The 24,829-nt window shown below is 43.8% G+C and overlaps 1 protein-coding gene across 4 annotated transcripts in view; it reads left to right on the top strand.

Annotated features, from left to right (window-relative positions):
- Window positions 1-24,829, top strand: part of RTN4 (reticulon 4) — a 58,577-nt gene that overhangs the window by 1,358 nt on the left and 32,390 nt on the right. Inside the window, exons 2-3 of one of the 4 annotated variants that reach the window (XM_033145094.1) lie at window positions 14,555-14,611; window positions 16,091-18,343. The exons of 1 other annotated variant lie outside the window; for it this stretch is intronic. In XM_033145094.1, the coding sequence (XP_033000985.1) occupies window positions 14,555-14,611; window positions 16,091-18,343 (2,310 nt within the window). Of the gene's footprint in view, window positions 1-14,554; window positions 14,612-15,982; window positions 18,344-24,829 lie in introns of all 4 variants that reach the window. 2 more of the 4 variants (XM_033145093.1, XM_033145095.1) reach the window with 2 other exon arrangements.

Genomic DNA, 24,829 nt, shown 5'->3' with positions numbered 1-24,829 from the left:
CTGGTGTGCGCGTATGTGTGTGTGTGCGCGCATGTGCGCGCGCGCGCTACGGAGACTTCTCCGTTGGCAAAGGTGAATAACTGTCCTAGCCAAAGTGGCAAAAAGGCGGTGATTCTTTTTCTCGGGTTGTAAGGTGATCTGCTGGAAATGTACTGTATTGAGGTGGAGTGGGCTGGCGAGGCGGGTGGGGGTGGGCTCTGCAATGGAGCAGATGGGAGTGGCAGGCGCTTTGTGGGGTACACGTGCGCGTGGACGTAGCAGGTCCGGGAAAGGCTTTGCTGGTAAGTGAGCGCGTTACGTAGGCTCTCTTGCCACTTTCCCCGCCTAAAGAATACTTAGGGGCCCTAAGTAGCACTTTGCCATCTGTCATGGGAAGAGCTGAGATCTTCCTTTGTGTCTGGAACCTGTTGTCGCCCAGCCTTTTCCAAAGGCATTTTATTTGACGGGCTCCGAATGCCAACACTGCCGGGGACGGGGAGAGGAGGGGAGGAAAGAAAAAAACACATCTAGGGTGTTACATGAATAGTTACAGCGCAGGGAAGAATTATTGTGTGCTGAGAAGGTGGGTGGGGTAACTGCCCTTCCGCCCCTCCCCCCCCTTTGTCTTTTGGAGACTTTTCAATTTCAGTAGCTATTAGGCCTAATGCAAGAAGCTGGTTCAAACCGCCCCCCCATGTCATTCATGCTCCTCCTCTTTGCTTACTTCCCATTTCTGGTGCTTTTTCCTCTTGTTCCTTTCTTGATCTAGAAATGCCCCCCCCCCCCGTTTTCATTCAGGATTAAGAAGCCCACCCACCCCCAGCCCGCACCCCCAGTCCTTCCTACTGTCTCGCATAGGCGTGTTGGAGCTCCGCTTATCTTTTTGTCTGCAGGCTAACTGAAGCCTCTACATCCAGCCCGTCTATTGTCACAAGAGAGCCCGCCTTTTCTTTGCACGCACTGGGTCTAGAATAGATGAGTGATGGCTCTGGTCCTCCTTACAGCAGGCAGGATTCAGAATGAGCACCTCCCTTCCTGTATATGGAACCAGCAAACTTGACTCAGCCTCCTGCCACCGCCCAGCATCCGCACCAGACTGGAGCAGTTATGCAGACTTCTCTCTCTCTGTCTGCCTCTCTTTCTCTCTTGCTTCTTTCAAAGATTTCTGTGCCTTCAGTCTGGAAATTCAAGGCGCTTCGCAAAGCCCGTGTACACTGAAATGCAGGTGCCTGCCCCTTAGAAACATGAAAAAGCATAGCTGCAAGGATTCGGAAAGCATTTGTTCTTAAGTAGAAACGGAGAATAGAAGAAATGTTAGGAAATGATTTGGGCAGGAGAATGTCAGCGCCAGATTCATGCAATACTTTATGGAGAGACATACTGGGAGGATACAAATGCAAAAATAATATTACGGTTCTTTTTTTTATATAAAAAATGAGTGAGGATCATGTGCTAATTTCATTCGTTGTGCATTTCACGCTTCATACTACATTCCCTTTGATGTCATTGTTTGTTGTTAATATTACAGAATCAAAATAAAAGGTTAAAGAAAAGGGAAGCAGCAGCGGCTGCATAAGAAATACAGCGCTAAATTCCCACCGAGTTTCATGCTGTTTTAAGGATTAGAAATAGGCATGAAACAGCTGGAAACCCTAAGTAGTATTTTCCAGTACCCTTTGTCATTCTTTGTAGTGCCTTTAATAATGCAGAGGCAAAAAACGGATGCTGCAGAAATAGTACAGTATTAGTTTTTAAAGGCATGTTCACTTTCAGTGTATGAGATGGGCATGCTATGAGATGGGTCTTAAAAGCCTCTGGATATTCTCTGACAGTGCTGCATTCAGAATGAACTCTAAAGTATCTGAAGAAGTGTGCATGCACACGAAAGCTCATACCAAGAACAAACTTAGTTGGTCTCTAAGCTGCTACTGGTGGGAATTTTTTATTTCTTATTTTGTTTTGAACTCTAAAGTAGTTCTTGACAGAAGTATATGATAGGAATATGGGGTTGAGCAAACATTTTTATTTATTTATTTTAAAAACAAGTTTTTATTGAAATTTCTTTAAGATAATACAAATAATAATACAAACAGTCTACACAATTACAAAAGACAATTACACAATCACATAATTACATACAATTACACAATCAAGTAAAAATAGAACTCAAAAAAAGACAGAGGGGAAAAAAGTTAAAATAAAATGACTTCCTAAAGTTCGTCTTCGTGTCTCCTACTAAAGTTCTTGTCTATGCTTTATTTAATAAATCAAGTTTGTTACAAAATATCTTTATATACTTATCCCTCGTTATCCATAATTACCTTTCCCTGTATGTCAGTCATTCCAAGCAGATCACCAATTTTGTTTCTACTCCTTCTTTCTTCAAATATTCCTCCACATATTTCCATTCTCCTATAATTTTTTGTTTCGAAATATTTCCAATTGCTGCTGTCATTTTTGCCAAGTTCATGAACTCTACTAATTTTAGGTGCCACTCCTGTATCGTTGGAACCTCTTCCCCTTTCCAATATTGGGCTAATAACATTCTAGCAGCTGCACACGAATAAGCTTACTTCCCATGAGCAAACATGGAAATAGATGCTCTTTGCCCTTTAGCCATCCTAGGGGATATATGTAGTGAAACTAGTTTCTCTGCACTTGCGCACAATGTATCAAAACATGTTTAGTGTATCTGTACCTCGCCTTTCTCGCAAGCTGAGAATCAAGGTGGCTTACAACATTTAAAAGCAACGTTATAAAATACAAAGCAATAAAAACGAACCAGATAAAATAATAATTAAAATACATCAGAACATATTTAGCACCAGCAGGGAAAATACATGTGCCCTAACAAGTAGGGCATTGATCAGCATGTCAGTACCTTAGTTTTCAAAGTCCTGTCTGAGCAGGAAGGTCTTAGCTTGCTAGCAGAAGGATGATAAAGTTGGAGCCAGTCTAACCTCTCTTGGGAGGGAATTCCACAATATGGGAGCCACCACTGAAAAGGCTCTCTCTTGTGTCACAACCAGCTGTGCTTCTGAAGTTGATTGGGTTAAGAGAAGGTACTCACATTGGGGATCACATTGGGAGGTTCATATAGGAAGATGCAATTGTTCAGGTAGCCTAGGCTGTGCCCAAGATTCCTGGAATTACAAGAAAGAGAATGAGGTATCAAAACACTCTGAAGCTTAATAAGGCACAGTCTCAAAGTAGGGCAAAGAGGAGTGAAAGGAAAGACCTCGGTAGAAAGAACATTGTATAAGCATCAGATCCATTACAAGCGGACTTGATGTGTTTTAACTACAAACTTGATGCCCACAAATGAGATGCAAATAAAAGTGGATTAATAGTTAAGATAGTTAAAAATGACAGCAAGAAATCCTTGTCTTGTGTTGCAAACGTTTATATAGTGGGAAGGTGTGTGTGGAAGAATTGTCACAAGAATACTGTGACTGCTTGGGAGAGTGGCTGGTGGTTTTATTATTCCTAAATGAAAAGCGACTTCTGAAAAATGGAATGGTTAGAATAAAAAATGGAATGGTCAGAAACTAGCCAAAGTCCTGAAGGGAGAAAACATTTGTGGAGCTGCTGTCTGATCTCCAGAGAATCTTGGGTATTCACCCAAGTATTAACTACCGTAGGTGTATTCTCCTTGTTTATGGAATATACAGTTAACCTCATTTTGCTACTCTATCAATCACATATTTGCTACTGTGCTGTCAATCTTTGGTTGCACATTTCCCCCCTCTTTTTTCCATCAAATAACTGGGTGTCTTTCCTCTTAGTATTTCCGTCTTACACTTCCCCTTCATTTTGGAAAATGCTACTATTTCCCCTTCTCCCCAGATTCAAAACAAGGGGTGTTCCGCTTCCTGCAGTTTCATCATTTCTAGAACCCAGTGATACTTTCGTTCGATCCCACTAAAATGTTGGTCTTTTCGTGTGCTGATTAGGTAGGTCTCCCCATTTCTGCAGGTGCTCCCTCCACCACTTGACAGCAGGTGGGTGTGTCCCATTTGTGCTTTGCCTATGAAACACTACTTGCATGTCGTAAAGTAACCCTTCAGGGAGATTTCTATATCGAAAGCTGTCTCTCCCTGATATTCTGGTTTACTACATACAGAGAAGTTTTTGCACGTGGGAAATTAAAAACATATATGACCCCTCAACAACCACAGCTTGCATTCTGAAGTAACACAGATCTGGATTCTGTCAGCTCCTTCTGCAAAATGCTTAATTACACGGTAATTCTCCAGTAGCAGAGGTATATAGGGGCAGATCGATTGTGTCATGGCCCTTAAATAATAGAGTTGATGCATTCTGGCATATTTCTGCAGCTGCTATGTGTAGCCCTGGAAATACTACGTAACTTTTAATACATCGGTGTATACAGAATTGAATTCTGTGAACTTAGCACAGGGAATTTCGATATATTTATGTAATGCAAGCTTTGCTTCCTGTTTGAGATGAGCAAAGAAGTTTGAAGGGTTGTTCTCTTTCAGTGGAATGTTGTTTCATACTACAGAAAGGTAAGAGTGCTCTGTGTGTGTGAACAACCATGCTCACTTGAAAAGTATTTGGCTGTGTTGGCAATCCACATGTCGAGAGCAGTTTTTGAACTTCTCTGCATGCTGATTCATTCAAATGGAGAGTTTGTGTGGGTAGCCGAGGCTTGGCTGTTAATGCAGCAGGTGGTTGGATTGTCTCGTGGAGGAGGAGTCTAATACACGTGGCTTGACAGGGCTTTGCACTTGCAACCCCAGTGGATGAGCACATTTGAGCTATCCCATAGCCTTTGAATTGTTTCTTTGGCTGGAGTCGCTACACTAAAAGCTGGTGCTGGGATGCTTATAACCCAATGAACAATCACTGAGGAACTGATAAAACTCTTAACTCTGAGCATCCTCTATAGTTAACAGCTAACTCTGACTCACTTCTAATAGTTTGTCCTCCTGCAGCAGATTTTTAATTGTCTTATTAGTAAGAGAGTAAATATGGACTTTTAGCACAGGAATTGCATTCTGTGTTTAGTGTGGATATTATTTAAATGCAGGAGTTCAGTTCTAGAGTTTAGATTGTGAAGAACTTGGCTAAAAACTGGCTTGCGGTGGATATAAATGGAAGTATGCATTTTCTAATTGAGTGCTTGAAACTCTGCTCAGTCTTTTGACCTTGGCATATCACTTCCTGGTGTGTAACCAGATTCTTGTTTATGAAGATGCTGCATCTAGCCATGACCTTAGCTTGTCAAAAACAAGCTCATATCCTGCTATTAGCGATTTTGCAAAATTTACTTGTAGGCCTGACACTTTTGCAAATGTGTTGAGTTCTCTGGTTAGGGAGGTTGCTGTGTTTAAGGGGTCTGGTGTTGTGACCATCAGGTCATCTGCAAAGAGCCCAAACTTATAGGTTCTACCTTTTATTTCCACTCCTTTGATGTCTGTGGCTGCTCGGATTCGGATTGCTAGGGGTTCCAGCGCCAGGATAAATAGGAAGGGAGATAATGGGCATCCTTGTTTTGTGCCTCTTTGGATTGTTATGGTATTTGAGTCCTGCATTTTGCTGAGGTTTGGGAGTATATTTGTTTGATGGTTTGTAGGAAGTTGGGGCCTAATTTCATGCTAGTTAGTACTGCTGATAGGTATTTCCATTCTAGGCAGTCAAAAGCTTTGAGGATGTCTAGGGACATAATTGTCAATGGGAGTTTAGTTGCCTTGCTGTGTTCGATTAGGTTCAGTAGTTTCCTGATGGGGTTATCCTGCTGTTTGCAAAAATTATGCAGTTTCAGCAAATTTGCATTATTATTATTTGCCTAATTTTGCACTTAAGTCTTTTGAACAACCTGGAATATGGTAACGGGCAGTGGAAATAATCAAAAGGGAAGAAGTAGGTAGGTGCTAGGACAGGTTGAGGTGAGTTCATGGCATAGAAAAAGTGGATAGAGAGAAGTTTTTCTCCCTTTTTCATAAATATAGAGCTTGTGGAAATCTAGTTGGAAGATTCAGGACAGATAATAGAAAGTACTTCATGCAGTGCATAGTTAACTAAGGCTGTCAATGGCCACTAGCCAGGATGGCTATGCTTTTCCTCTATGGTTGAAGGCAACAATGCTTCTAGTTGCTGGAAGCCACAGGAGGGGAGAATATTCTTGTGTTTAGGTTCTGCTTGCCAGTTTCCCGCAGGCATCCGGTTGGCCACAGTGAAAACCTTTGAATCCAGGAGTGCTATCTTCCCCAGCCACTTTGAGTCTTCATCAGATGCTGACTGTGCCTACATGTTCTCAAGCTTGCTTCTGCAGCCATAAGGACTAGAAACTCATTATTTCAACATGAAAGCTGGGATTCCCAAGATGCTGTCCTCTGCAACATACCAGATCTTCTAACAGCACAGTACAGTGTTAGAAACTCAGATATATAAGCTAGGTGCCAAATGGCACCTTCCACATAGGGTACAGTCTCCACAACAGAATGTGTTCGCCATGGGGTTGGACTAGATGACCCTCAGGATCCCTTCCAATGCAACAATTCTACAATTTCTATGATCTGAGCTACATTGCTTGATGGTAGCTTGCTCTTACAACAGATCACATGTCCCAGTATGAAAGAAGGAGAAACACACACAGTGGAAATGGTATTTTCAACTTGACGCCCTGCCACGTGATGCCCAAAATCTTTCTGATACAGTGCATATGGAAGGCTGTAAGTTGCCTATGACTCACTTGCGTAAAGCAACGTGCTCAACACGCAAGCAGGTAGACCTTTATCATGGTATTGGTCATTAGCATCACATTCTCCCATACCCTTTTGGAGAGGCAAGCAATTGCCATAGCTGCCTTGCCAATATGCTTGTCCAGCTCAGAGTCGATGGAGAGGTTGCTGGTTATGGTGGAGCCCAGGTAGACTGGATCGTCTACCACCTCTAGTGTGTGGTCCCCAGTTCTGATGTGTGGAGAGCTGGCGACATCATGACTCAGGATGCTGGTCTTCATCAGGCTGATGGCGAGGCCAAACTCCCTGCGGGCTTGGGCGAAATGGTTGAGATGAGTCTTTGTAGAACTTCCTCGGAGTGTGTTGTCAAAGCTGTGTCGTCTGCAAACAACATCTCTTGGATAAGAACCCACCACATTTTTGTACTGGCATGGAGTTGTGCCAGGTTGAGCAGGCCCTATTGGTCCTTGAATGGAGATACATACCATCTCCAGTCAAGCTGAAGGCATAGCAGAGCAACAGGGAGAAGAATATGCCGAAGTCATCAAGCTAAACTATGGTCTAGCGTGAAAATGTGCAGCCCCCCACCCGAAAGGAAATTGTGGCTACTTTGCTTCTCTGGTCCTGCTGTGAGTTAAGTCATGGTTTGCCTTGGTGCATCATCATATGTCTTGGTTACAGCTCGTGATTGACCTGGAAGGAGACTGGTGGCTTGGCTCAACATTACATGCAAACGATGCTATGTGATACCCTCGGGATGTTGTACTACAGCTTACATCATCCAGCATGGCTGATTATCTGGGATGATGGGAGCTGTAGTCTACCACCAACATCTGGAGAGCATCATTATGGCTTCCCCACCTCTGGTGGATACATAGAGAATGCACAACTTTAGTTAAGGCTTGGTAGGCTTTGCATGTAAATGCATTCTTGAATTGTATCACGTTTTTCCTTCTGAAAAGAAGGGCTGCAGTTCCGGTATTTCTATTTACAATAATATTAAAGGATAACAACTTTAAAGTTTTGGCAGCAGCTCACAAGAATGTCACTTGGGTGTTTGCATTGTTCCCAAAGGTTTACCTGAGAAGGTGTGCTGTTGGAAACTTACCTTGAATACCTGTCATCCTCTCCACATACTTTTAGCTCTTCTCAGCTTTCATATGCTGTTGGGATGAACTCCCTTTTCTCATTGGAACAAACCCCTGTTAAACCCTCCCTCGTTTCCCCACCCCTCTGTACTCCAAGACTTGCTTCTCTCTGCACCACTACAACACACACTTATCCTCCTGGTTCCCCCCCCCACCCCCAATTCTCACAGCTTATACTGCCTTCTCCCTCTACCTGTAGTCAACTTATCTTTGAATCTGTTCTCCTCCCTCTTTATCTAAAGCGTCACTCTATCCCATCATTTCACATCAAAGACTTTCCAGAGTAGTTCAAAAAGATCAGAAGTAAGGCAGTCCCTGCCTTCGGGATTACAATGTGCTTCTCTTCCTAGGAGTTGCAGTTGGATCTCTCCCAGTCAGGAAGTTTGTGCCTTGGAGGGTCAGTGATTAACCCTTCATGTCCCTGCTGGTTCTTCCTAAAGAGCATCTTTCCACATGTAGCTCCTCCACTGCTGAACTTCAAGTCTCAGTGCTTGGCTTGAAGGGTGGGAGGGGATATGTGCTTATTTGAAAAATAAGAATGCCAAGGGATGCATCAATTGGCGTAGAGTCAGACCCTCTCTGCCACCTACCAATCTTCCCTGCACATGCTCCTTCCAAAACGCATCCTTCTCTTTACACCACCACACATCTCTCCACATGTAAATCTTTCAATTTCTGAATTTTATTCTTTTTCCCCGCACTTGCGTGTCTCTCTGTGTTCACTCTTTCTCTTAGGGATTCAGCCTCCTCCACTGGTTCGCTTTTCTCTCTCCTTTTCTCTCCCTTCATTATATACTTTGGTTTTGCTTGCATTCCTGTACAATGCCTTGCTGAGATAATTGGCAAGAACACATGGGGCTTTTTTCTCTTTTTTTGCACGCAGGGCTTTTATTCCCCAGCCTGTTCACCCAGGCCGAGAGCCCCAAACAGGTGGGCTAACCACACTGGCTGCCTGCCTGCAACAGCGCAGCAAAAACTGGCACAGACTTCCAAAATGGGCCTCTGAACCCAAGGCGTTGCCCCATCCCTGCCCATACTTTCGATGAGCTTGAGAGAGCCTTACATTTTCCCAGGCATAAGTGGGAAACAGTTGCAAACGGTGGGGCCCTGGGAATTCTTCCAGAGCACAGCAAATAAGACAGGGATTGGGCTGTGACTTCTCTTTTTGCAAGTCTGGTTGTATGGAGACCTCATGATTGCCAGAGCTTGTGTTTTCAGCTTGATAGCTTTGGCAAGAGTGTCACTGTTCTGATAACATTGTTTCGAAAGACTTCTGCAAAATGGCTTTTGCCCTTCTCTGTTACTGCACCGGGCGTATTTTCTTGTTTAGAAATGTATGCAGATTCGTTGAAGCAATTTAATATTTTTGAAGGTAATGATTTGAGTTCAAAAGGTTCAAACGCCAGTATGTAGGGAACAGATATTAAATCATTACCTTCTGTTCTCAGCCAAATCAAGCTTGCTTTTTATGAAAGTCTACTCATTATTGAGGGGGAAAGCCAGTTGTAGCTGTACATACTAATTGTGTACAGCAGCAGGGAATGGAAGCATCTGGGAAGTCAAGTGGATGCAACTGTTGTACAAATGTTCATTGTTTATTTCACTGTTGAATTTGCATAATAGTTGTAAGTTCGTAATGGCTTTGTAATAATGCCAGAATGGCTGCAAGTAAGTTTTCGGTGGCCTTGTTTTGATCTGTTTTCTCATTGGTTTTTTTTTTTTATTCCAGTGCTTGTACTAATGTTTTTGTAGTCAAAGCTGGACTAGTATTTAAGCCACTCTGTGGCCAGAGTATGGAGGCTCCTACTTGCCATGTTTTGGTACAGTCCTGTGCACCTGGCAAGCAGAAGCCTCACCTCTCCTGTTATACTGTTCCAGGAAGCCTCACTTCTCCTGTTAGTGCTCCAGGAAGAGGAGGAGTCAATCCCAGGAAGCTGAGAAGGGTGGTGGTGGTGGTGTGTTTGGGGTTGTGTGTGTGTGTACTTGAGTGCCACTGTTAATACTTGATGATCCGTCCTAAGTGGCAATCAACTTAAATTATAGCTCTTATCTTTCTAAGATGGGTGATTTCTCTGGGCAAATCATTTAAGATAGTATTTATACTCTTCTTATTTTGTAAGCATTTGAAAGCAACTAAATGATAAATGTGAATCTAAAACGTATCCTTAAAGGGATTAGTACTTGCATTCCATTTTTTAAAAAGCCTTTGACAATAACTAAATTACATTGATCAATAAATTGGAGCCTAGGGGCAAAAAGCGCCCCTTCCCATTAATCCTATTTTCTGGGATACTCTTCTATGACCTCTGAACCCTTCTCTCTCATGTATCAACTTCTTGTGAGTGTGAGGGTTCAGTATTTCAGTCTTGGAGAACCACTGCCAATAGGAGTTAATACACCAGTGTGAGATAGTTGTGTTCGTATGAGATCAGGAGTTAAGATACTTTGAGCAGGATTCCTGGTGATTCTGGAATCAAGGGTTTTGAGGTGTGTTCCTGTGCAGCAGAACAAATAATTCCTGTTTTGCCGCCTCATTGACTTTAGTGCTCCCTCTCCTTAGAGGGGTGTGTGTCTTCTCTGAAATAGTAACTGGATGCATAACTTCAGTATTACTATTAATAACAACAACAACAACAATAATAATATTTTTTATTTATAACCCTCCCTTCCCTGCCAAACTGGGCTCAGGGCGGCTAACACCAATAAAATCACAACAAAAACATAAAACAATTCATTAAAATACAGATTAAAATACAATTTAAAATTTAATTTAGACTGCAGCCTCATTTTTAAGTAGCCCACCAATCACACCAAAAGAATGAAACATCAGAGTTAAACTGAAACCAACCCAAAGGCCAGGTGGAACAGCTCCGTCTTGCAGGCCCTGCGGAAAGATGCCAAATCCCGCAGGGCCCTGGTCTCTTGTGATAGACCGTTCCACCAAGTCAGGGGCCAGTACTGAGAAGGCCCTGGCCCTAGTTGAAGCCAACCTAGCATCCTTGTGGCTTGGGCCTTCCAAAAAGTTATTATTTGAGGACCTTAAGGTCCTACCCGGGACATACCAGGAGAGGCGGTCCCTTAGGTATGAGGGTCCTATTAGAGTCTTCATGCCCACATTTCATATTTGTATGCTATTAAGGGACAATTCTTAAGACAGTTTTTTATTTACAACTTTAAATTAGCAAGAAGAATAGATATTAACAGTAGTCTTGTCTTCTGACGATAAGTAGTAGTTGCTACTTTGCAATTCAATAACTCGGAAAGGTTTTGATAACATGCACATTTAGAAATGATCCATTAAAAAGGCTGAGATTCCTGCATTGCAGGGGGTGATACTATGATTCTGTGTTTAAATAAATAAACATTTCAAATGTCTGACAGTCCTCATCAATACCATTTAATTGTTCTCATTTCAGCTAGCCGATTTTCACGAAGGTCAAATTTTAATGTGGAAATCCACCTCATAACTCATTGTCCAAAGTGATGCTTGTCTAGCTATGCATAAATAATTAAAATGTTCCAAATGGACATTATGGTGCACACTTTCTCAAGACCTTTTAACAGATAATAGGGTAGCAGTATAAACTGAGAGCAAATTACGTTGTATCAATCTGCGCCACTCTCTGCCTGCATGAGCAGCACTTAGTCTGCAGCATTAATTTTGTAGTAGTAACCTACAATAATGGAGAAGGCTGTTTTTCAGATGACATGTAGCAATAAACTTTGCACGCTGCAGCTTCCCACGACGTTCTTCAGCCATCCTCTTAATAATTTCCTTTGCAAAATTTTGATAACCCAGGGCTTCTTCAGGAGGGGAGGCCAGGGTATAAATTCAATAAACAATAATAATCTATCCCTTAAAATTTACTTGGTGTGGGAAAATCAGGCAATGTAAAAATTAAGATGAGATAACCACCCACACAATTTCCTGCATCTTGTGCAAATAAATGCATGCATTAATACCGCCTTGGTTTTGCAATGCACATCTTTGTTCTCCTCCACCGGGTCTCTTGCTTTGTTGAGTAAGCATACAGAGGCGCAAACTAGCATTCCTTAATTCTCGGGTGCTTTACTTGGCAACCTGAGCAGTGCTGTAATCTGATCTCTTTGTGCGGCTTAATACTTTCAAGAAATCAAAGGCCAAATAATAAAGACTGGCTCCATTTTGTGCTTGATGCTTTGGAAATAGAATGTGTTCCAATAAGCAGGACACTATTTAAGTGTATGTTGCAAAGCATCTCTCCTGTTTTGTGTTCTTTGGCAGTTTCAGGGCCAAGAGGGTTTGGGGTTTGTTTTTTTTTGTGTGTGTATGGGTGTTTGTATGTATGATGTAACTACACACAACCCTAAGAAAGTTGGGAAATGTTAATCATAGTGTATATTTGACATTTTTAGGCCACTGACCTGGTAAAAAAAATATAACCAGGTTTGCTAACGAGGGCAAAGCAATTACAGAATAAAAAAGTGGACTCATAGTAAAACTAAATAGAAATATAATTATTTTATTTTAAAACACAAGAGAGAGAAAGCAACTGCAAGAAGTAGAGAAATACCCACTAAATGCAGTGGATAAGAATAAGAATAATATATAATATAATAATGTAATATTGTCGCCAGAATAGTGATATTTGGATGGCGTTCTAGAGGAAAGAATTCACCACTGAAAAGTCTTTCTACCTGCGTGGAATTATGGTACTTATTCACCAGTAGAGATTGTCTATATGGCAGGCAATGCTCTGTAGTACTTTAAAGGACAAAATCAGCATCTTGAATTGGACCCATAAAAACACTGGAAGCCTGGGCAGAGCTCTTAAAACAAGTTCTGTTCAGTGTGGCATACTCTAGGCCCAGGGGTCAGCAAACTTTTTCAGTAGGGGGCCGGTCCACTGTCCCTCAGACCTTGTGGGGGGCCGGACTATATTTTGGAAAAAAAATATATGAACGAATTCCTATGCCCCACAAATAACCCAGAAATACATTTTAAATAAAAGGACACATTCTACTCATGTAAAAACACGCTGATTCCCGGACTGTACGCGGGCCGGATTTAGAAGGCGATTGGGCCTCATGCGGCCCCCGGGCCTTAGTCTGGGGACCCCTGCTCTAGGCAGCAGTCTGGCTCCCGTATTCTGAAATAACTGAGGTTTCTAATCAGCCTTCTAGAAGGCAGCCCAGCATAATGCATTATGTTCATGTTGGCTTCCTTGGCCACCCAAGGAATTTTCAGCAAAAACATGTAGGTGGTATGCCCATAAAAAACAGCCACGGTGATGCTTTCTGCATCTGCCACCTGGAAACAGTCCCTTTGGACACGCACCTGCGAGGTTTGGGAGGTGCAAACAACACCCAGCAGGCTTTGTTTGTTTGTTTGTTTTTAAACTTCTACAGTATGCCGCTTTTTATTTTTTTAATAAAAATCTCAAAGCGGTTTACAGCATATTAAATAAGTAAATAAAACAATAGCCGGGCGATGTTCCTCCGGCCTCATGAGGACCCTCTTTAGTAGGGGTGGTGAATCTGGGCCTCGCCCCCTAGGCCAGGTGGAAAGGGCCTTGCAGGGAGCAGCCTTCACGCCCCACAGCCGGGCGATGTTCCTCCGGCCTCATGAAAGACACAACACCGTATCGTGCATAACTCAAGCCAGCCATTCCCTATTGTTGATGGTCAGCTATGGTGTGCATTGCTCAGCTTTTGCATCATCTTAGATGTGCGCTGGCTTGCTCATAGTCCTTTGATCGCTTTGCCACCAAGTTCACAAGTTGCCTTATTAAGTGAGGCTCTGGCAGAGCTCTCCTGCAGGGCACAGGTGGCGCCCTTTGCATAACACTTTTTTTTTTTTTGCTTCTTGGATCAGTCAGGAAGGATAGCTAGTAATTATCCTGCCGATACTACGCTCTTGAAATAGTTGATCGCAAGATGTGAACTGGAGGGTGTATAAGACTTGGGCGAGGGCTAATGGTAAAACCAAAGCTCTTTTGCTGTTTGCTTCAGTGGAAATATGTTAGCTCTGCCTTGGTATGGGAGCAAGTGGGACATACATGCACTCTTGAGACGTTTAAGTCAGTGCACCGATTCTGCCTATGCTATTTCATGATTTTATACAACCCGCTTTGCTTTTATGTAGCATTTAGAACAGTCCCAAATATTATATTAAAACATCTTTTCCTTATTTCTGCAGTCAATTAGCAATAGCTGCCCCACCCCCCCGAGAGATGCAATTCCTTAACGTACTTGTTCATATGTTTAGAGGACGAATGTGTGGAGCGGGAAGCATGCTAAAATTAGGGGCTCTTGATTCTCATCTTAGGAGAGTAACCTGTGTGAATCACATCTGCTTGTGTGGAATTCTGGGTGGAGTTTTAAGTGACCTGTTAACGACCCGTATTAGCAAATAACTGCAGTGGATGAAACGCCCTGGAATTTTTTTTGGCTGAGTCAATATTCCTGGGCGTTCCTATTTAGGGACTGCATCTAAGATTGGGGCAAGTGGCGAGGGGGGTGGGGCGGGGGGCGGGAGTGTTTCTTAGCAGAAGCTTTTCCACTTTGTGACAGTCAGAGTAATCCTGCATGTGAATTCTCTCGTTTCGTTCTTTTTAAAATATGGGTGTAAAATATCTGCTAAAAATATGAATGCTGAATACTCTCTTCCCCCTCTTTCCCTTCTTTAAACTCACTTTCCACATTTATTTCTGCTGAGGTCATACTGTATTTGTTTTTCAGATGAGACCCTTTTTGCTCTTCCTGTTGCATCTGACCCTCTGATGCACTCTTCTGCAGGCAAGTTATTTCAGCTAGCCTTTTGCATTAGAGTATGCCACCCTCTCCCCCAACCCTGTGTCCTTTGCGTTTTCCTTTCCCACTAATAGTTTCTAGATGTATTTACTAAAAAAAAAAGGTTGTCGCGGATCCAAGAATACTAAAGTCTTCTAAATTTGTAAAACATGTTTCGTTTGTTTCAAAGTGGCTCAAAATTCAAACTTGGGCAGTTTCTGTTTTACAGTTAAACTGCAGCTGCCCACGAATTCTTGGAACTTTCCCCTAGTAGGAACACCTTGTAGCTACTATTAACAGAATAACTATTAAAGGTGTAGTTGCTTTTGCTGATATAGAGTTGGCTCTAATTTGTTACAATTAATGAACTGTTAGCATTAATGCAGTTTAACCATAATTGAAATTGCTTCGTCTTCTCACCTGTCGGGTGTATGATGAAGGTAACGCTGCCAATCTCTTAATTAAAATAGTTAAGAGACTGGGCTTCAGATTCTTGTGAGTTTTCCTCGTCCTCCTTGCATTTATTTCCCAGTTTACTGTTAACATTCACACTGGCTCTTAACTATGGTTAATGCTAAGCAGGATTCCCATTGTTACCCGGGCTTGAAGTCGGTTTGCAAACGATGGTTCGGAGGGAACCTACTCGGTCTTAAGCATAGTTAGTGTTAAGTAGGGTTGCCATGAGTCCTCTCTTCCCAGGACACGTCCTCTTTTCCAGGGGTAAGATTTGAGACAAATTGCATTTATTTGCTTTTAATGGCCGTCATAGCTTCCTCTTTTCCTGCTCTTCAAAAATATGGAAACCCTAGTTGAAGACTTGGAATGGAGAGGAAATGCATTACTTATCGCCTTCTCCTACTCTCTTGGATATGGTTAAGAGAACATCAATATTATTTATTCACGGGGTTATTATTATTCGCTCCCTTTTTTCCCAAAAAAAAGAGAGGGGGTAGGAGAATGAGACCTATTTCTCAGGCTTGTTCTGTAAAACTTGTGTTCTTTGCATTGCTTTAAGGTCTCCCCTCACCTTATTGGATTGCACAACATTTGCTGCTTCATTTACATTTGCCCTCTCTTAGCTTTCAATATTGCATGCTTTCCTTACTAACCTTTCTAGCTGTAAGTGTTGAGAGCTAGCTACTGTGTTTTTTGGGGGGGGGGGCAGAGCTGTCAACCTTCCTTTTTTTTTTGCATTGGGAGACGGCCATAGCTGTCAACTTTCCCTTTTTTTGCAATGGCGCTGGAATAAGGGAATTTCCCGCAAAAAAAGGGAAAGTTGACAGCTATTTGGAGGGGGGGATCTTGTCATTAAAACTTGCCTTAACTTTCAGACCACTTGCACTCTTCGCTAACTTTCCTTTCTGTCCACGGCCACAGACAAAGGTATGGACTTGCAGGAGCAGCTGGGTCGTGCATGGCGAGAAGATTTCGCTGCAGCCCCGCTTGACGCTACCGCTTCTCTTCCCTCTCTCTCTCCTCTCTCAGCCAATCCTTTTAAAGACTACACAGCCCCCAGCACAGTATCAGGCGGGCTATCTGCAAAGGGCAGTTACGGTCAGGTTGAAAGCCAGGCATCTACCGCTGCTACCAAAAACGCACGGAACCCATTCCTTGCAGATGATGGTGGTTCAGAAGTGAAACCTTCAGAAGCGGTGCCCTCTGACACGGGGACAAGGCCATTCTTTTCATCTCAGACAAAGGAACCAGTAGGCGCTAACGAAGTGTTTAATATAGAAAAACCACCTGCGCACCAGCAGGACTCTTCTCCAGAATCTCCCGTCGAGCTGTTTGTGAAGCACGATGACGATGCATCTCTTGAAGACCGAAAGCATGCTGCTGACGAAAGTATGGCTTTCGTAGACCTTTCTGCAAGGGATGACTATGTGGATTTCAAGCCTTTTGAACCATCATTGGCTAGAAATGAAAGCAGCAGTCTGAAAGAAATGGCTAGGAGTCAGATGGATGGTATAGGTAAATATGACATGGAGGAGGCTCAGGCTCTGCCGGTAGAAAAAGACTTTGAAAAAGAGAGCGAGAAGAAGCGTGAAAGCAGCAATGAAGATATTTCTTTCCCCAGCACTCCAGAAGCCTCAAAAGATTTTTCAGAAGCTTACATTACTTGTGCCAAGTTTGAATCAGCTGTGACAGTTGAGGGCAGCACAGCCAAGTCTCTGGTGGAGGAGCAGGCTTCTGAAAATAAAACAGATGAGAAAAAGATAGCAGAGATGAAGGCCCATTTTGGCACGGAACCAAGCGTTGCCCACATTGAGTTGGCAAGTGGCCAGGGCAAGAACGCTGAATCCGATAAAGCCGAGAATCTGCTGGCGTCTACTGATGCTCTGGCCAATATGCCCGAAGGTCTCACTCCTGATTTAGTGCAAGAAGCATATGAGAGTGAACTTCATGATGCAATTAGCCCCAAACTTGCTTATGAAACGAAGATCGATTTGGTTCAGGTGTCCGAGTCATCGCAAGAGCCCTTGAACGCGGCCGTGCAGCTCTGCCCCTCCTTCGAAGGAGGGTCTGAAACAGCTCCTTCCCCTGTCTTGCCAGATATTGTCATGGAAGCACCGCTGAATGCAAGCGCTGTTGGGGTGGTTGCTCCTGCCGTGGAAACCAAAGCCTCCACTTTGGAAGCTTTTGCTGGCGATTACGAGAACGACTACGAGAATGTAATGCAGAAGTCCGAGGAGCCTCCCTCGTATCAGGAGGCAATGAATGTACCTGCAAGTCAAGCACGAGAAACCAAGGTTGGTGGTGCCGATAAGGAACCCGACCATAAGAATGGTACAACTGCGGAAGACATGGAGAATTCTTATATATCCATTGCATGCGACTTAGTTAAAGAAACTAAGGTTTCCAATGAATCTGCTTTACCGGCCGTTGCAGAGAAATCCAAGGAGGTCATTTCAGAATGTGTTTCCCAACCTGTGCCTGAATATGCCGAGCCTGACGAGAAAGCACCTGGGAAAAGTGACTTATTTGGTAGTTGTCAAGAACCTGTTCTTGGCCCGAAAGAGAGGGAAGCTGTGAAAGAGAAAACCACCGCATCTGCTGCTAAGATTGTATCCAAGGGAGGCTGGGAGGAGAAGCAGAAGGAGTTGCCACCTTCCTTTAGCAAGCCTTACTTAGAATCCTTCCAGCCTCAGACTGAACCCTCCAAAAATGCACCCACTGTTTGGGCTCCAGAAGTAGCAGCTGCAGATCTGGCAAAGGAGGAGAAGACATGGATGGAACTAGACATGGAAGAACTACGTACTGGCGCAGGTTATTTTCCTGTTCCCAAGGAGCTCAAAGTGGGAGACAAAATTGTGTTGTCTGCAGAATCCTCTCCAGAGTCGGATGATTTCCCCACAGCTCCTTATCAAGCTGCTAAGTCGGTGATGGGAGCTATGGAAAAAGATGTGTCGAAGGAGATTGAAAGCACAGAGCTTCTTGATGCATTTGAATCAGAGGCAAGGCGGTCTCCTTACCAAGAGGTGGCCCACGACCTTTCTTTAAAGAATGTGCAAGTCAAAAATGAAGAGAGGGGTCCTGCCTTGGGAAAACCCTCCGTGAAAGTGGACAGAGAAGTGCCTGAAGCAGCTAAGGGGATCTTGCCCCCAGCTGATATTACTCCTTCGCCGGCAGAGAAAAAGTTAGACAGTGTAGGGAAGGGAGCTGAGAGAGGAGCTGCTTCTGTCAAGGAAAAGGAGAAACCTGCCCCTATGTTTTCATCAAAGCTGAGTAAGCCTTCAGGTAACCTGCTTTCACTTCCTTTGCATTTCACTAATCAGTGTGTTTCTTCAGCATGCCATGGCTTGTGTCCCTCTTGAAAATGTGTGTCTCACGATCTGGCTGTACATCTCTGTGGTGGCGTCGGCTCAGAAAGCGGCCGTCTAAATTTCCTTCCTCTCTGCCTTCTGCCCAGCCCTTCTTCCCAACATAATTCCTTGAGGTTGTAATTTTATGCTGCACATAGAAGGAGGTGCTGCTGCTTGCTTCAGAACTGTTGCCTCTGTTGGGTCTTCTGTGTATAATTGGTTTAAGCCAGAAGATGGCTTTGGGTGACGCTTGCTGATGGCACTTCTAATCTGGATACTCTAGACCAGGGATTCCCAAACTTGGGTCTCTAACTTGTCCTGCTAGCTAGGGATGATAGGAATTGTAGCCCCAAAACAGCTGGAGACCCAAGTTTGGGCAACCGTTCTCTAGACACAGACCAGAGAGTTGAGCCTCGTTTAGCCAATTCATTTCCTGGGATTATTGGTGTGCAATGATGTCAATAAGTTAGGAATTTTTAGGAGAAAGTTTTATATAAAGTTTTTGGGAGAAGATTCAGGTAGGTAGCCGTGTTGGTCTGACGCAGTTGAAATAAATAAAAAAATTGTCCAGTAGCTACTTTTGGTCATCTGCATACTATCCCTTGCTTTTTCCTGTAGGACTAATTGCAGTCGTTAACATTCGTCAACAGGTTTACCATACCTATCGAGTCAATCACCCATCTCCTACTACCTAAACAATCAAAAATGGAGCACTGTATGAAGAAAGGCTAAAGCCTTTTCTTTTCCTTTTATGCTTGGAGAAAAGGTGACTGAAAAAGTATGGTGGAGGTATGCTGAGGGTGAACAGAGATTTTTCTTCTCCTCCCTGTCTATTAGAATGCAGATAATTAGCTGAAAGAATTTGCTTCCATAAGGGTGTGGTGATTGATGGCTTTCAAAGTGGGGTTGACAAACTCAGGGAGGATAAGTCTTCATTTGCCAGTTAGCTACACTTCTCCAATGAATTCTACTTATTGGATGCAACGGCTAGACATAGAGGCTATCTGAATCCAGGAGTTGGTCCTAGTCTACCTTCTCAATAAAAGTTGCTGAGTGGGAAACAATGTGAAAGGACTGTTGGCTTCAATGCTGCTTGAGCCATTTGCCCAGGTGTTTGGACACTTGCACACTGAAGGGTTGATGGATCATGGGGGGGCGTCTAAGGTTGGGCTGGTCAGCACAACCTACTTGGTACCATGGAGAAAAGTCACCTGTATAGAATTATCATAGTTTACCCTGGGTTCGGATAAACATACAGAACTTTTTTTAAAATTAAAAAAAAAATGTGTTTTATTGATTTCCAATTACAAATGAACTAGACAGAAGAAATAATAGTATCAACAAAAGCAACAACAGGTTGCCATCACAAAAAAGGGGGAAATAGAAGCAATCCTAGTTGTACAGTAGCCAGATGAAAGTGTGTGGAACTTTCATCTGACTATTGCCTGCACCTCATCCAGAATGCTGCCACCAGAATCATTCACTTCTCTTGTTGCCCGCACCGTATGAAGCACCCTTCCTCAGTTGCTTCTCCTGCTTCCCCAACAGCACACACCCTCCTTCAATTTTACCACTTGGAATAGCCTGAAGATCTCCTGCTCTCTAAAAACACTCTTCCTATTGCTACCCATTAGGCCCAGAGCTCCTTCATCTATCCTCTGTATGGCTCTCTCCCTTCCTTCAAACCCAGGGGGTGGAGAATCTCTTTCAGATGGAGGGACCTCAATCTCTTCTCTGGGGAACCTTCTGAGGGATATGGGCCACTGGTGGTGCCGTCTTTGTACAGGAGACTGGTTTCTACACTCCCCTTTCTCCATCCAGACAAGCAAGAGGTATTGTTGGAGTTCAAGAGCCATATTCCAGCCTACTTGGGGTTGGACTTAGGGCCAGGGCCTGAATATAGAAGTTTGGAGGTTTCCGAGGGCCATGTGGAGAGGCCTAGAGGGGGCTGCATTTGACCCCCAGGGCTGAGGTTTCCCACCCCTGGTTTAAACCAGGGATAGAGAGCATGTGGCCCCTTCCAGATGTTGCACTCCAATTCCCATAGTCTCGGGCCATTGTTGGCTGGGGTTAATGTGCACTGGAGTCCAATTCCGTAGTGAAGGCCACAGGTTCCAACATCTGGATGGCTTTAAACTAGGCATAGGCAACCTTCAGCCCGCCAGATGCATAGCTGTCAACTTTCCCCCCTTTTTAAGGGAAATTCCCTTATTCTGAATAGGATTCCTCGCAAGAAAAGGGAAAAGTTGACAGCTATGGCCAGATGTTTTGGCCTACAATTCCCATGATCCCTAGCTAACAGGACCAGTGGTCAGGGATGATGGGAATTGTAGTCCAAAACATCTGGTGGGCCGAAGGTTGCCTAGGTCTGCCTTAAACCACCTTTTCTATGACACCTTTTCCTGGGTTATTACCCAACTGAAACAGCTTTTGCACAAAGCACTAGACGTCCCTGTTACTCTTGCTCATCCATCCCTCCTTTTTAGAATCTTGCTGCCTTTGATGCAGCTTTTGCAGGCCCTTTGGAGAAGAAATATGCCTTCTGTTTTTAGCTTTGTAAGTACCAAATAAATTGACGGTCAGGGTGCGCTAGAGTCCACCCGGAACATCTCTTGATGAAGCTCTGCTGAACTAAGAGGAAGAGGGGGAAGAGCTTATTCTTGGTGCTTATCATACTCCAGTGCTCACTTATTGTACAGCATACCCTTATCCCCCTTTTTGATGCTAAGGAAACTTGGGGACAAAAAAAGGAGAAAATCCCAAGAATCTGTGTTGAGGTGATAAGGAAACTTCGGAAACTTCCGGGTGTTGTTGTTCAGCAGGACCTGGAGCCTAACAACAGAAATTATTGCTTTGCGGCGGTTAGTCAGGGAACCGTGTCTGGGCAGAATCTTTCCCCCTGCCAGTCCTGTTGGGTCTCCTACCTCTTATTGTTGTTGCACAGAATTGTTTGCCACATTCCAGTTGTGTGTGACTTTCCACTTCAGGACACTGTGCCTCTTGTTGAAAGATTCCTGTGAATTATGCATAAGCCTCTGACTCAGCGGAAAAACTGCTTCTGGCACAGAACAGAGCCATTCTTTAGCCTTGATGTGGGGTACCTCTGAGTCACCTATTGTGATGTCCCTTTCAGTGCTTCATTTCTGTGCTTATGGTTTAAAAGCAAAGGCTTAATACTGTGCAAAGGTGTCTGCCTCATGCCACCGTTTTATGCCTTTCCTGTGCTGCACTTGAAAAGCTGTGTCCTGAATTAGACATACCTTTTCAGAATTTCCTTTCTAAAGGTTTTTGTGTGCTAGCTTCCCATGCAGATCCTGTTAATCTGCATTACAGCAACAGCAATTATTTTTGCATCGCTTCTGAAACACCTGCTTTGTTAGAAATCTGAACTCTGCAGCAGTCCTTCTCAGTACGGCAGTTCTGATTTTATAGATATTGGTTGATATAAAATGTTAGTAATGCCTTAAGTGGAGGCATTGAAAGCAATAAACCTACTTCAAGTAAGAGTAACATTTGACATAGGGATGCGGGTGGCGCTGTGGTCTAAACCACTGAGCCTCTTGGGCTTGCCAATCAGAAGGTTGGCGGTTTGAATGCCCACGATGGAGTGAGCTCCCGTTGCTCTGTTCCAGCTTCTGCCAACCTAGCGGTTTGAAAGCACACCAGTGCAAGTAGATAAATAGGTACCGCTGCAGCGGGAAGGTAAATGGCGTTTCTGTGCACTCTGGTTTCCATCATGGTGTCCTGTTGCACCAGAAGCTGTTTAGTCATGCTGGCCACATGACCCAGAAAGCTGTCTGTGGACAAACACCGGCTCCCTCAGCCTGAAGCGAGATGAGCGCTACATCCCATAGTCACCTTTGATTGAACTTAACCATCTAGGGGACTTTTACCTTTACCTAACATTCAATATCACATAAATATTTTAACTAGGGCACAATTTTTGTATTTAATAGCATCAGCCAAAGGCAAGCATAGAATAATATGAATGTGTTATGTGTAGTAAATGAATTGAATGATACCTTAAAATTAACTAATCGGATCATTCAAACTGCAGTAAGTTACAGAAATTATAAACAGTTGTATTTGGTAGTCGATAGCTCTCCATTTTGCTGATGCTGATGGAGAAGTGATACATTAAAAAGCTTGAAATATAAATAAAACAAAAAGACCCTACTGCTCTGACATTTTAAGTTCTAATATACATTTTTAAGGATAAATGCCCAAATTGGTAAAGGGGTGAGCTGGTCTGGTACTCAACATCTATGCCACTTCTAAACTGGTTTTAAAAGTGTGTTCCACAGCTATGGTTTCTTCTCCTTAATCTGCCTGCTGTGCTACCAGCTTTTAAAGAGCCAGTGTGGTGCAGTGGTTAAGAGTGGAAGACTCGTAATCTGGTGAACCGGGTTCGCGTCTCCGCTCCTCCACATGCAGCTGCTGGGTGACCTTGGGCTAGTCACACTTCTTGGAAGTCTTTCAGCCCCACTCACCTCACAGAGTGTTTGTTGTGGGGGAGGAAGGGAAAGGAGAATGTTAGCCGCTTTGAGACTCCTTTGGGTAGTGATAAAGCGGGATATCAAATCCAAACTCTTCTTCTTCTTCTTCTTCTTCTTCTTCTTAAAAATAGAAAACACTTCTCTTGCTCTACACTTGAACTCTTGTCAGTTGTTTATTATGTATAATGTGTTTAAAAAGCAGACAGGTATTGTGCCAACGCTGCCAACAACAAGCACAACAGAAGGCAGTTAAAGCGCAGTTGAAAAGGAAGGCTCTGTTTTCCTTAGCTCTTTTTGACTGAAGTTGAAGGTTGTGGCAAGCATTTAACAGCAGTTGTATTGCTGCTGAAAAGGTATGAAAACGAAAACCACTTTTCGCTTTGAAATGGTGGTATAGGCATGGAAAAGAACTGCCTGTTGTTATAAAAGGCATGGAAAATCTGACCCAGAAACGACTTTGTAATCGATGCGCATGGTCCCAGCGGAAGATAGGTGAGCTAAAGTAACAATGAAGAAGTAAACTGAAACTCAGGAGCTGAGTAAATTGAAACTTCAGTGGAGTTGTAAGTGAACGTTCTCTGGATTGCATCTACTAGCATGACCTTCCACTACCTTTGCATCCACTAACATGGCCTTGAAGTCCAAAACATCTGGAAGACCCCTGGTTGGTGAAGGCTGCGCTAGCAGTTAAGAGACACTTAATCACAGAGCCTAGGGCTTGTCGATCAGAAGGTCAGCGGTTCGAATCCCCGCTATGGCTGAGCTCCCGTTGCTTGGTTCCCACTCCTGCCAACCTAGCAGTTCAAAAGCACATCAAAGTGCAAGTAGATAAATAGATACCGCTCTGGCGGGAAGGTAAACTGCGTTTCCATGCGCTGCTCTAGTTTTGCCAGAAGCGGCTTAGTCTTGCTGGCCACATGACCCAGAAGCTGTACGCTGGCTCCCTCTGCCAATAAAGCGAGATGAGCGCTGCAACCCCAAAGTTGTCCGCGACTGGACCTAATGGTCAGGGGTCCCTTTACCTTTACCTTTTAATTAAGTTTTAAGAAAATGTAGGGTGGGAATAAATACTGGAGTGTGGGACCATAAGTCAGTGGTGGAACAAATGGTATGCATGGGGGAAGACACAGGTTCAACCCCTGGCATCTACAGTTCAAAAATGGATTTGGTAGCAGATGGTGGGAAAGACGTCTCTGCCTGAAATCCTGGAGAGCTGCTGTCAGAGTACTGAGCCAGATGGACAAACAGGCTGACATGATATAAAGCAGTTTCCTCTGTTCTTAACTGATTGTCATACTGGCCAAGCAGTTCTGATGAGAAGAGGTGAATTTAAAACCATCCCTGCCATACCAGGTATTGGAAATGCATTTCATAACCTCTCCTTTATCAGACATTGCCCTCAAATGCAGACATGGAATATATCTGTACTGGACCACAAACCAGCAGAGGTTCAGATGCTGAGCTTTCTTCTTTTTCTTTTTTAAACATCTCTAGCTGCTGTAGAATTAAAGTTGCAAAATGTGCAGGCACTGTTTAATAATTGCTTTGTGATATGTGAACCTGCTCCCACCTTTCATTGCTTCTAACCAATGCATGAAGTCAGAGATGTGATTGATAATGGCTACAGAGAACTTTAGAGTCATGCAACTTCAATAGAAGACCCTCAAAATGAGCCAGGAAGCAGGGCCGGTGCGTCCATTTAGGCGAACTAGGCAATTGCCTAGGGCACCAAAATGGAGGGGGCGCTGGCCAGGCTTGGGCGGGACGGGCTAGCAGCAGCTTCTCCGCTGTAGCGGAGAGGTGCTGCTTGCCCCCTACACCACCACCCCGGCTCCCGCTAAAGCAGGCTTTGGCGGGGGGCGGCACGGGCAAGCAGCAGCCTCTCCACCTACACCACCACCCCACCTCCTGCTAAAGCAGGCTTT

The sequence above is a fragment of the Lacerta agilis genome, chromosome 3 (assembly GCF_009819535.1).
Source record: "Lacerta agilis isolate rLacAgi1 chromosome 3, rLacAgi1.pri, whole genome shotgun sequence".
NCBI lineage: Eukaryota > Metazoa > Chordata > Lepidosauria > Squamata > Lacertidae > Lacerta > Lacerta agilis.
Note: the sequence above shows the minus strand (reverse complement) of the source record. Positions and strands in the feature narration are given on the sequence as shown.